Here is a 12,467-nt window from a genome sequence, read left to right on the forward strand (position 1 = left end):
GGGATATGTCACGCCGTATCAGGTGTCAGACATCAGCTTGTGTTCCCAAATGTTGCGCCCGTGCAACAGGGTTGAATGTGAGACACAGGCAAGGCGGTGGACGCCGAGGCGAGTGTACTTTTCTCCATGTCATCGGACTGGTAGATTGGCATTCTGGTGCCCTGTGCAGTGACAGATGGATGTATGTGTTAGTGAAAGACATTGATTATGTTCTGTTTGTTGCAGAATGCTTGTGTTTTGTGCTAGCAGAAGGCGAAAACAGAATAACCCACCCTCACTGTTTAGTTGGCAGAAGTGGAGGCTATGAAAGTTGAGAGGAACATTTATGATACTGTAGAAGTCAAGGCAAAGCTCTACATTGATCCAAAGGGCAACCAAATGTCAACAACTTCACCACCAACGGTGTGCTGGTCCTGTTAAATTCACACACAATCATTTATCTAAATCCCCATTTCTCTTCTCCCATCACCATGCATTGCATACATATATTAAGAGATACTGAACCTTTTGCAGTTGATAATGGTTAAAGTAGTCCTGTTCATTGAAGTATGTGGAACATGTTTCTCACAATGTAATTAAATTACTTCTGCAGTCATATATTCATACAACTGTAATGTAATAGTCACTGTGAAACACTTAAATATTTACGCTAAATTGTAATAACCATGGAATGTCTGAGATTTATGCTTTGTTAACCTTCAGTTTGACCTCTGTCAGCGACTCTGGCTGGCTGGTCTTTTGCCCAGATAGTGATATTGCAGAGCTTCACTCAGTAGGAAGGCCATTGCCAGACTTGATTAACAATTGGATTCATTTTTTTGATGGGAAAAACTGACAAAGTTGACATATGAATCTTTATCAGACATTCAAAAGGTTGACAGTTCTATTCCTAATGAGCTGTCTCTCCCCTTCAGCCATGATCCTCTTTAGTTCACTTTGAAAGGTTAAAAAAATCAAGATGTCATCAGCTTCAAACAAACCCCAGAACAGTGAGCCTCACAATGACCCACCTCTGTCATAAGTGAGTGTTAATCCTAATTAAAATACAGTTAGTTAAAAAAAAGGAATGAATCAAATGTTATCTAAGACAGTATATATGTGCATGTGCATATGTATACATCCATCTCCCTCTCTCTCTCTCTCTCTCTCTCTCTCTCTCTCTCTCACACACACACCCACACACCTATATTCACTCATATGCATATGAAAAATGTGCTTGGGAAAGATTTGGGAAAAAGTTGAATTAGTTGGTGATTACCAGCTAGAAATAGTAATATCTATTGTTTAAAAAAGGGGAAACCCTTTATACAGCAGTGCTCTTTTTTGAATTATGTGGTGTCACAGTTCCCACCCTCTATGACTTACCTGTTTGATGCCTGTCTGGGGTTACACAGAATGTGCAAGGCTGTCCCTGAATCATAACGCAAACAGAAAAGAATTGCATTACCTGCATGCTAATTGAACAAGACGTGTCACACACACACACACTGAACGAGATGTGTGTGTGCCGTTGTCTGCAGGAACACAAGTAGTGTAGGCTGTCATTGCTTTTGACGGGTGAATGCGTCATGTCTGAGACCAGGTGTGGTATGTGTGATGCTTTTGTGGCACTCTGCTGAAACCCTGAGGTGTGTAGGAAGACCAATGAAACATCACAACAACGATAACTGGTTAATTGAAAATGTGTTCGTCAAATTAATATCAGAGGCGCCTGGAGTTATGCTGTGCTATGTGATGTATGTTTGTTCCCCTGACAAAAGAATAAAAATAGAGATGTCATAACTTGTATAAGAGAGGATCATATGAGGACTCTGTAGGCATGATAGTCACTCAGCACCCGGGTCCAGCAACATGTGATCCACCCCATCTGTACCATGAGGGGACAACTTGTGCTATACTATTTATACACTCAGGCTACACCCACTCTTTAGATGTAGCTGCGTTAGGTGACGTGTAGATGTTTCATTCTTGGCAGGCATCTCACTTACTTACATTTAGTGTCGACAAACTCTGCGGTTGACCCTATTCCTGGGTTGAGAATAAAAATGGGTCACAACTCAGCTATACCACTTCTTTAAGGTGATCTTGGCAGAGACAAGTGGTCTTGTTCTTGTGAAGAAGTGGGACTTGTTCTTAAATAAGCATGTTAATGTGGTGTGAGCAACATAATCATACAACTTGGTATTTTGCTTGAATGCCCATTGTGGGGCTGGTGCCTGGCCAAACCATTGTGCATGACAGGTGGGTTGCATGGGTGTGCCACCACAGCAGCTGTCACTGTGGCAACAGGCTTGGCAGGAAAAGGGCAGATTATAGCCCATATATATTTACACTAGGGTTTCCTTCCAGCCGCCTTTCCCTGACCAGTGTGCCCTGCATGGTGCTTGTGGCACAGTTAAGCTGTGCTCTTGATGCCAGCTTAATTTTCTCCACACGCAGAGAATAAGGGTATACGGATAGGCATCCGAAGACGAGAGTGAGGGAGCCGCATCAGTCTTAAAGGTCTATAAATAGTGAAGGCCAAAGCATCCCTGGTCACACGGGGCCAGTTAATTACAGTTGACACTTTGCGATATATAGGAGTTGCTTCTGTCTGCCGGTGGGAACAGGATATCTACAAGTTTGCCCCAGGAGCTGTGACTGGTGAGTTTTCTTATTTATCTTTTACTTAAGTGATTTAATGGAAAAGCAATTGTCAATATTTTGTCACAAGACAAAACAAGGCAGGTGAGATTATTGAAACTATTTTTATAATGTGCCACAGACATATTAATTAAGTGATAATGGCTGATGGCAGGGTGCACTTTCTCATTTAAATATTTTCATTTATATGATGATTGTGTGCTCTTGAAAGATAACAGTGGATTAAAAAGTGACCAATATTTTTATACACATAAATATACAATTGTTTTATAATCAGGAAATAAAAAGCCATTGTATTTTCTTCACTAAGCATTGCTTTCTCAGTATGCACGCTATGCGTGTGGCAGGTATATGACATTTCTGTATTTGCCTTTGTGCGTAGCATAATGTGGCATAATGCTTGTTGAATCTTTCCCTGGCTAATTAAAAAAAAAACAGTACAAAATACAATACCTAGGCAAGCATGTGTTTTATCAGAGAGAACCTTGACTTGAATATGGTTTGTTTTAGATTGCAATCCTAATAAAAAAAAAATGTGGTACACAGATATTGTGGTACAGGCTAATACATAGGCTAATACATACTTAAAGCATCAATGAAGTTATTGGCATGGGAAACAGTCCTCACCCTACTCATGGTTACATTTTCCCTAGACTTACGGCAAATTACCACATGACGTATATTTTGTTTTCACATATTGCAGTAGACTCGTCTTGCTAAAATGTTGTTTTTCAACTGCCTGCAGAGAAAGACGGGATGCCGCGGTCAGAAGACGTCGTCTGTAATGCGCTCCTCATCAAGGGTGTATGGGAGATCAGGACCAGAGACACGCTTCAGAAGCAGTATAATGACGCCGTACGGCAGGAGAAAAGTGCACTAAAAAAGTAAACATATAGACAAAGGGCACACACAGAGGGCTCTTTTGAGACATGCATGTTGTGTGAGCTAACCACGTGTTGTCTAAGAACATTGAGTGAGAACAGGTTTTTTTTTTCAGAATTGCAGTCAAGAGAAATAACATCATTTTACACAACTCGTGAAAAATAGTAAAATCACTAAACATAAAAATGTAGTGAATGTAGATGTAGGAAGCTTGTTCTGTGTTTGTCTTTAACCCTCGACATATTAGATTACCTACATCATCCCAAGGAACTCAAGCAGACATACAGTATGACATGTTGAGCCACCATATGTTGCAAACTAAAATTAGACAGCACATATTAATAACGAAAGTGAACCTTGACCTTCCCATGCTTTACTGTAATGGCAAAAGCACTGTGCTTTTGGACATTGTTTTAGGTTTGCCCAACCTCTACTGCAAACAGACAGACAGACAGTCACACACACACACACACACACACACACACGCACACACACACACACACACAAACACACACAGACAGAGTGAGTGAGAGAGAGAGATTGAGCATGCATAGTTCTGTTATTCTATGTTCTGATGTTTTCTACATTTTTGTAAGCTAACTGAATTGAATTGATAGAGAGAGAGAGCTAGAGAGAGAGAGAGGATCACCTTCAAATCATACATCTTTCAGTCTTTCTTTCCTTGTTACAGCACACAAAACTCCTCTTTGGATCAAAGCTATTCAGAGTTTTACATTACTGAGTGAACTAGACCGGGACCTCTGGTTCATTTATATTTCTCCTGGTTGGCCAGCAGGGATTTTCTTAATGCTCTTCTGGACACTGAAACACTTTGCTCCAATTTCACAGGTTCCACATCATCATTGATTTCCATTACAGGTTGTCCTCTAAAAGAACATTACCCTATCAACCCGCATGTCCTTAGGAAACCTTTTGGGACATGCCCTGATCACCTCTATGATGTCACACTGTATTTAATTGTACTCTTGATTAGCTTTTCTTACTATTTGGAGGAAGGTCTTTTGATCAATAAACCACTCTATTGGGTAACAAAAGCTAATAGTTTGACATTTCTGAGGCCAGCAGTTCAAAGCCCCTTGTCCAAAGCCCTTTCTTTCAATTGCATGAGAAATACATCCAAACAAACTCTTTAGCTTTTTTTAATTGCTTTGTAGTATTATTATGCTTTACATGTTAATAAACTGGACTGTGTTATGTTTTAACTACAGGATCAATGAGGAATGGCAGAATCGTATGGGTGACAAGTACAAGCCTCGCAAGAGGATAGAGACAACAATCCCAGTTCCTGACGCAGCACCACCAAAACTCAGAATCTCAGTGAGCAAAACAAAATCATCACCAGAAATCAACAGACCTGGCCTCTCAGTTGGTCGTCAGCCACTGGAAAAGAAGGCCCTTGTGAAGAGTGACAAGCTGGCCTTATTGTCTTTATTGAAAAGCTCTCAACCTAGTGGGACAGTATGGTCATCATCTTATAAGTTTTCTAAGCTCCCAGGAGAAGGTTCAAACAAACCAGAGGGCTCAGATTGGGGAACGGCATGGAAATGTTTGAATTTTCAACCCCAGCTTAATGGGAAAGCTTGGATTGAGCAAGAAAATGCTGATATGAGCCCCAATGGTGAGTCAAGCTTGTGGGAAAAATCCCCAAGGTTTGTTGATATGGGGCAGTCTTTGGAGAATCACATGTCATCAGAGTGGGAGTCATCTTGGAAATATAAGAAATCTGGGGGGAAAAAAAGGGATGGTGTGGCCAATGGGCCCAAGCATGGCCGGATGGCTCGACTAAAGCACCTTGAAGCATCACACCACAAAAATGAAGAGAAATGCTCTTCTGAATGGATTGAGTCTTGGAAGAGCACAAAACCATCTGAAAATGGGGACGTGTGTTTTGAGGAAAACATGGTTCAAAGTGAAAAAGGTAATCAACAGGGCAATGAAGACCAAACTGGATCCAAGTGGGAAGCATCTTGGAAATATTTAAATAGACAGTTCCATTCTGTATCAAAGTCCTCTTCAAAAAAGCCAAAGAGTTGTGGATGGTCTGATGCATGGAAGATCTCAAAACCAATAGAGAACCACGATGAGCCTACAGAAACCAAAAGCATGGATGTAATGGATCATGAACCACTAGATCCCTATGTTCATGGTGTGATAATACCTGTATGCACGGCTGAGAAGTACAAGTACAGGAGTAACCAGTTCCGTGAGGGAAAAAACATCCTGGCTGAATGGGATAAGTCTTGGGAGGCTGCAAAAAACATTTCTATCCTAGCAAGTGTAAAGCCAAGAAAGAAAGTGGAACCCAAGGGAGAGGAAAAGAATGATGAACCAAAGAAGGTAAAGGAAAGTGAAGTTGATGGATTGCCTAAAAAGCTCCAACCCAAAGATAGATTGGAAGTTTGGCAAAATCGTATGAAACCTCTTTCAGAATGGGATTCTCCTTACGAGTGGAATGAGTCTTGGAAACTCCCCCTATCTCAGCCTAAGAAAGACCATTGGGCAAATACTGCTGTGCTGAATGGGCCAATGGTCCTCCAACCTCATTTGAAGAAAAGATGTTTGACAGATTGGATGGAATCCTGGAAATGTTCAAGATCCCGATCTAGTTTTGGCAGGCCCTCGGCCACTGAGTGGAAAGAGTCAAGCTGTTTAGGTTATGAACTCAGAAAAGGTCGAGAACAGTGGATGAAGGAGATAGGTATTGAGAAACATCAGGGCAAATCTAACAAATATGAAGTATTCTCTCTTCCAAAAAGAGGCATGAGAGCAGAAAGGCAGGTGTCCATTGGTACAAAGGACAAGTATACATTTGCCCCGGAATGGAAAGACTCCAGTCAGACCGTAAAGCATCAAAGGAGAACTGAAGTAGCCAGAGCAAGGTCTAATAGATCACAGCCATTCAGAGAGCCTGAGAGAGGAGAAACACCTGTGTCTGATTGGTCCAATGCATGGAAATTTACGAATGTTACACTGAACCAGGACAGCAGCCTTTGGGATCAAGGCTGGTCCTCCACTGAAAATGTTCGACAAGACAGATGGACAAGAGAACAGGAATTCCTGAATGAAGAGGTTCCTCACAATGGCCCAACTGGATTTAGAGGATGGGGTGACGCTTGGAGGTCCACAAGAAGACAGCACCGCGTAGAGGGCGCAACTGCAGGTCAACCTCCTCGGCAAAGACAGCAGCACAAGACATCCCTGCTTTCTGCAGGATGGGAGGACTCCTGGAGAGTTTCAGGCACCCAGGTCAGACAAACGCTCCGTGACAGACCCTCTATGACAGAGTGGTCAGATTCATGGGAGTTCTCTGGACTCAACTGGTATGAGTGTCCACCAAGAGAAACATTGCTTCAAAAGTCTATGGAGATCGTACCAAGGAGAACCCTCCATCGTGTGCCAAAAGTGGGGCAAATTAGCAGATCTTTCAACACTGATGTGTTTAACGAGAGAGTTCCTCCATCACAATGGATGGAATCTTGGAGAGTGGCAAAACTTCAGAGACATCACAACAGATTCACTTTCCAAAATAAATCTCACTTGTCTGTCCCTCTTCATCAGGTTGAAGATGTTCAAGAATGGGCTAAAACTTGGAAGTTCATCAATCTTCTCTCTCAACAGGACAAGTCACTCTGGGACAATGGTTGGGAAAGCTTTGAATTGGAAAAACGGCCTCCGGCGCCTAAATATGTTCCCCTCACCAATAAAGCACAGGGAAAACAGTCAGAATGGAGCATGTCGTTCAAAATATGTGGCCCGCAGCCTCTGGAGTGGGATGACACTCCTAAAGTATTCCATCATAAAGATAAAGTGCTGTGGTCAAGGAGAAGGTGCAATAATGACCTCTATTCTCATCTCTCCTCGAATGCACTCTCACAGAGATTGTGGGGCAAATCTTGGAGATTCATGAAGCTAGAGAGTGTACTTTTCCCTGTAATGTCACAGATGAGTAACACCACATCCAGCCAGTCTGACAATTCACTTATTGTGTCAAAAACGAGTAAAGCAAAGAAAAGCATGTATTCTGAAATAGAAAAAAGCAAACCACAACCAAAGAGGTGGTCAGATGCTCCAAAATTAGCCAAAACCCAACCACGGGCAAGAGGCGGTCCCATCAAAAGAGCCAAAGGCAAGGAAGAGGCTGAGAATATTTCTATGGAATGGGTTGACTCGTGGAAGTTTTCAAATGATTCAATTAGCACCAAAGTGGAAGTAGTATCTTGGTCTGAGTGGGGAAACTCCTGGAAGTTCCTCCTGGCCTCTTACCCTCCAGAAAAGAAAGGAAGGTCCATTTAGGAATATTAGGAATCTTGGCTTTAGTTATTTACAGATAAAATCCAACTTGCCCAACAAAGTGTCCTTGATGTTATGTCATCATAGAAGTCAGTCATCTTACATTGTTAATTGTATTCAAGAACACCTAACACAAGAACCTTTAATGTATGCGGTATTGGCTGGTTGAAGTATATTACCAAAAATCTACAAGAGGCTGCTGATGTTGAATAGTAAACATTTTGCCATCAAAGCATTTTCTACCAAGTGAAACTATACTGTAATAAAGAAGCTATGTTGATCAGTTGGTCTGTTTTCATTTGCCCTTGCACACTCAGTCTCAGATCCTGCACAATAACACTGCCGGTGTATGTGACCCACTCATGTGCGCAAATAGGATTGTGCACATGGTATTAAATTATCAAAATTATTTCGAATTGGAATTCAATTAGTTTTTCTTCATGCACGATGGGCTTGCCTGCTACGTTGTGTGTCACCCAAACCAGACCCCATAGAATGCCAAGAAAATAATTTGGTAATTTGAATATAACTCAAAGAATGATACCTGATGACTCCACCTGATGATAGCTGATGCAATCACATTACAGATGCTCTCTTTGAGATAAGACAGAAAAATACACATAACAAAGCTTCATAACAGTTCAAGTAGGCAAGTAAGATTATAATGATGGTTATGCTGTCCAAGTAGATAAGTAGTAAGTACCTTGCAATTTAACTAGTTGTGGAAGACCTTGTCTAGCTTACATGATTATGACTGAAATGCTTCTGTGACACATTTTGATAACATACATATTTCAATGTTTCAACGCTTAAAGCAACACAATGCCATACACAATTGATACACTATGCACTATGTAACATGTTAATTGGATAGTACCAAGACCCATTTAGTATTTTTTTGACAAACTGGGTACCACCTTAGAGCTTAATGGTGTTGAATATTGATGCTAACACCAGACCAATATTATCATTTCATTTTTTTTTTATTTCCAAGGGGGTTTACTTGGCCTGGAAGCCAGTCCAAATGTACTATATATTTATAATTCATTTACTTGAGGGAGGGAAATTCTGTCTGGAGTCACTCCATTGAGAAGTCTATAATCCCAGTTAAAGGAGAATTCCGGTGTGATATTGACCTAAAGTGTGTTGAAACATGATACCGAGTGTGAACGTATGTCTCATAGCCCATCTCGGCTTGTCCCCTGCACTCCGAAATCTGGCGCTAGTTAGCCGATGCTACCAACAGCTTTTTCAATGGTGGTGCTTCGGCATCGGGCTAGCCATGCAAATAAATCACTGTTGTACACCATTTACGAGGCTCAATGTATCTCCACAATTCATTGGTAAACTACCGAGGGCCCTGACATTTAAAACGAGACATTGAGAACTTTAAAAAAGCACTGGTAGTTTACTTACAAGACGATTTATACAGACAGTATCTTCACGAAGTTTAGCGTTTGCAGCCATCTTGAATTTAGTCACGATAAGTCGAGCGACGAGTAAAAATTAACAGGTATGATAAGGGATCAGATTCCAAAAATAATTCAGTGGAAATGCATGGATTCCAGTTGCTGCTACTGGAAGAAACTGGAATCCATGCAAAATCATAACAGAAATATGCACACATCTTGCAAAACTACAAAAGCCTTGAGGTGTTTGAGGTATTGAGGAACTTTGAGGAATTTCCATTTGGGAAAAGAGCACCCTGTAATACCTACATGCTGCAAGGTGCTTCATGCCATCAGAATTTCACCACATCCTTAGAAAAGGGATTGGCAGCTGAAGTCAAATATGCCTGTTGCTTGTGCCATAGTAAGATGAGAGGGAAGGACTCATATCATGTCTAATGGTCTATAAATAGCAAAGACCATAGCGTTTTGGTCACAAGGGTGCAGTTAATTACAGTTGACACTTACTGCAATATATAGGAGTTACTTCTGCTTGCCTGTGGGAACATCTACAGGTCTGTCCCAGGAGCTGTGACTGGTGAGTTTTCATTCACCTGATATGCTTTAATGTACATGCAATTGTTAATTTTGTGCCATGTTGTGACAAAACAAGTATAGCAACTATTCAAATGTGCTTCAGACATATCAATGCAGTGATAAAGACAGTTGAGTAAAGGGTATGATGTATGATGATGACTGTGATAAGATAGGAGTGACTGAAAAAATGAACTGTAATGTTATAGACATAAATATATAAGTCCTTTTAAGTAGATAAATAAGAATCCATTGTTTTCCTCTTCTAAGCAATGATATCTTGTTATGCTTACTTCCACTAGTGGAGTTTATTTTTTTGTTTTGCTTTATATAACATTTTGAATGATGCATGTGTCCCTCTTATGTGAGTGAGACATAAATATGGATTGTTTTGGATTGCAGTCCTAGAAATATAGTACACAGTTAAAACATATACTGTAGGTGTTGGCTAGCACAGTAGCGTAAAACAGCAGAAGTTACTACTGTAGCATGGGGAACTCCATGCACCCCCATTTTACTAATGGATACATTATTTCATGGACTTTCCACAAATCACTGCATCACATTTCACATTGTAGTAGACTCATTTTGCGAATGATCACACAGTAACTAACTGGTTTGTGTTATGTTTTTTTTAACACAGGACCAATTGAGAATGGCACAGCCGTATGGGTGATAAGTACAAGCCTTGCAAGAGGAAGAAGAGGTAGCTCCAGTACCCAAAGGCCCACCACCAACATCCAGAATCTCAGTGAGCAAAACAAGGCCACGGAATCAGCAGGCCTAGTGGGTTTCCAGTTGGTTATCAGTCTCTAGAGAAGGATGACAAACTCTCCTTCTTAAGGCCTACGCACACGGCCGGTTGACGCGACGGCAGTTTATGGCATGCGACCGGCAAAATGGAATAGAATCTATTGAAGTGAATGGTGCAACGCACACAGCAAGTAGAGCGACAGGGCGACCGTCGCCGTCGCTCGACCCTTTTCTATTTTTCAGGGCGATTTTGATACGTCATATTAGAAAACAGCTGTCTGGCCACTGAATCGATGGGTAATCGCGTCGCCAGCAGTGTAGTAAAGCGCTGACAGAACTCCACCTTTGCGTTTGACTGTCGTATCGCCCGCCGTGTGCGGTGGGCTTTATTATTGCTGAAAGTTGTTAGTGCATCGGTATGGCCACTGTCGAGGTGTTCCAAGCCACCAGGAGAAGGTCTATACAGGCCAGACAGATCAGAGAGGGAAACGTCTGACTTTCAAGCACATCTTGATAAGAAAGCATGAGCAAAAGAAATACTGAGAGCGGCCCCAATATTGAACAGAAGGGCATGAATGGTGCAACTCGTAGGCCCATTGATGAGGCTACTGGCTACAACTAAAGTCCCTTGAAGAATCATATGACCTGATTGATTGCCTAAAATGCTCAAGTCAAAAACAGATTAAGAATTTGGCAAGTAATTTGGCAAATCCTTTATCAGAATGTAATTTTCCTTACGGGTGGAAAGAGGCTTGGAAACTGCCCAGATCTCAGCCTTAGAAAGACCGTCAAACAATGCAAGATAATACAACTGTAATAAATGGGCCAATGACCCTCCAACCCCATTTAAAGAAATGATTGGCAGATTGGAAGGAATCATATAAATAGGAATGTTCAAGATTCTAACCCAGTCTTGGCTGACCCTCAGTCTTTAAGTGGATACATTCAAACTTATTGGGATATAAGCTCAGAATAGGCAGGGAATAGTGGATAAGAAGGTAAGCACTGAAAAATCTTTAGGGTCTGAATATTTCCCCCTTCATATAATGTACAGCATAGGCCAAACAGCCAGAATGGAGCACGTCATGGAAGATGTGTGGTTCACAGCTTCTGGAGTGGACTGACTATTCCATTGTAAAAATGAAGTGTTCAGTCAGTGATTACTCTAGTCAGTGACCCTCTCATAGACATTGTGGCGCAGATCTTGGATTCATGAAGCTAGAGATTAAACATGTCTCCCAGATGAGACACACAGTCATATATTCCACTTATAATGCAAAAACATATAGAGGGAAAGACACATTTATTTAAGGTATCCAACTGATATCCAACATAAGGAATATGTATCCTTTACACATTAAACTATATTCATGTCACCACCCACTTTACGGTCCATTTTACATAAAACCAGTAACATGGCATGTCCCATTATGACCAAAAATGGAACAGTATTTTAAATTGATACAGAAAAAAACAGAAAGAGCCTGGCGCAATAAAGCGCAAAATCTAAAGTGAGGCTAAAGCTGACTAGGCAAAATCCATTTGCCAATTTAATATCATGAGCCTTTGCATACACAAACATCAGTGCTCCAACATGGTATCTTTAGTTTGTGAACGAGACGAGACACTTTGCACTTTGCCCAACTTTGGCCAGCAGCCATAACAAACATGTACCCTCTCTGCTGAATGACTGAAGCTCCTTGGAAAGCTAATCTGCTTCTGGAGGTTGTGTTGGTAGACCAGTAGGGGGCATTCTTCCCTCTGGTCATAACAAGTCCAGTGCTCCAGTGCATTGCCAGGGGCAATGTGCTGTACGAGATGCCATCCTTCAGATGAGACATTACATCTAGTTCCTGGCTCACTGAGGTCATTTTAAGATTCCATGACACTCATCAG

At 41.3% G+C, this 12,467-nt stretch overlaps 1 protein-coding gene across 1 annotated transcript; it reads left to right on the forward strand.

The window, feature by feature from the left end:
- The first annotated feature begins 2,554 nt into the window (after positions 1–2,554).
- LOC121698638 lies at positions 2,555–8,116 on the forward strand. Its single transcript, XM_042080916.1, has 3 exons — positions 2,555–2,643; positions 3,389–3,527; positions 4,755–8,116. The coding sequence occupies exons 2-3, from the start codon at positions 3,400–3,402 to the stop codon at positions 7,837–7,839; spliced, it is 3,213 nt and encodes a 1,070-aa protein (XP_041936850.1). The 5' UTR covers positions 2,555–2,643; positions 3,389–3,399; the 3' UTR covers positions 7,840–8,116.
- The last annotated feature ends 4,351 nt before the right edge of the window (positions 8,117–12,467 follow it).

Source organism: Alosa sapidissima, chromosome 23 (genome assembly GCF_018492685.1).
Source record: "Alosa sapidissima isolate fAloSap1 chromosome 23, fAloSap1.pri, whole genome shotgun sequence".
Lineage (NCBI taxonomy): Eukaryota > Metazoa > Chordata > Actinopteri > Clupeiformes > Clupeidae > Alosa > Alosa sapidissima.

What these genes read in the sequence shown, in the direction of transcription:
- LOC121698638 (XM_042080916.1), top strand. Translation starts at nt 3,400, where the DNA reads ATGCCGCGGTCAGAAGACGTCGTCTGTAATGCGCTCCTCATCAAGGGT. An exon ending in GAGAAAAGTGCACTAAAAAA is followed by an intron (nt 3,528 to 4,754) that starts GTAAACATATAG and finishes TTTTAACTACAG; the next exon opens with GATCAATGAGGAATGGCAGA.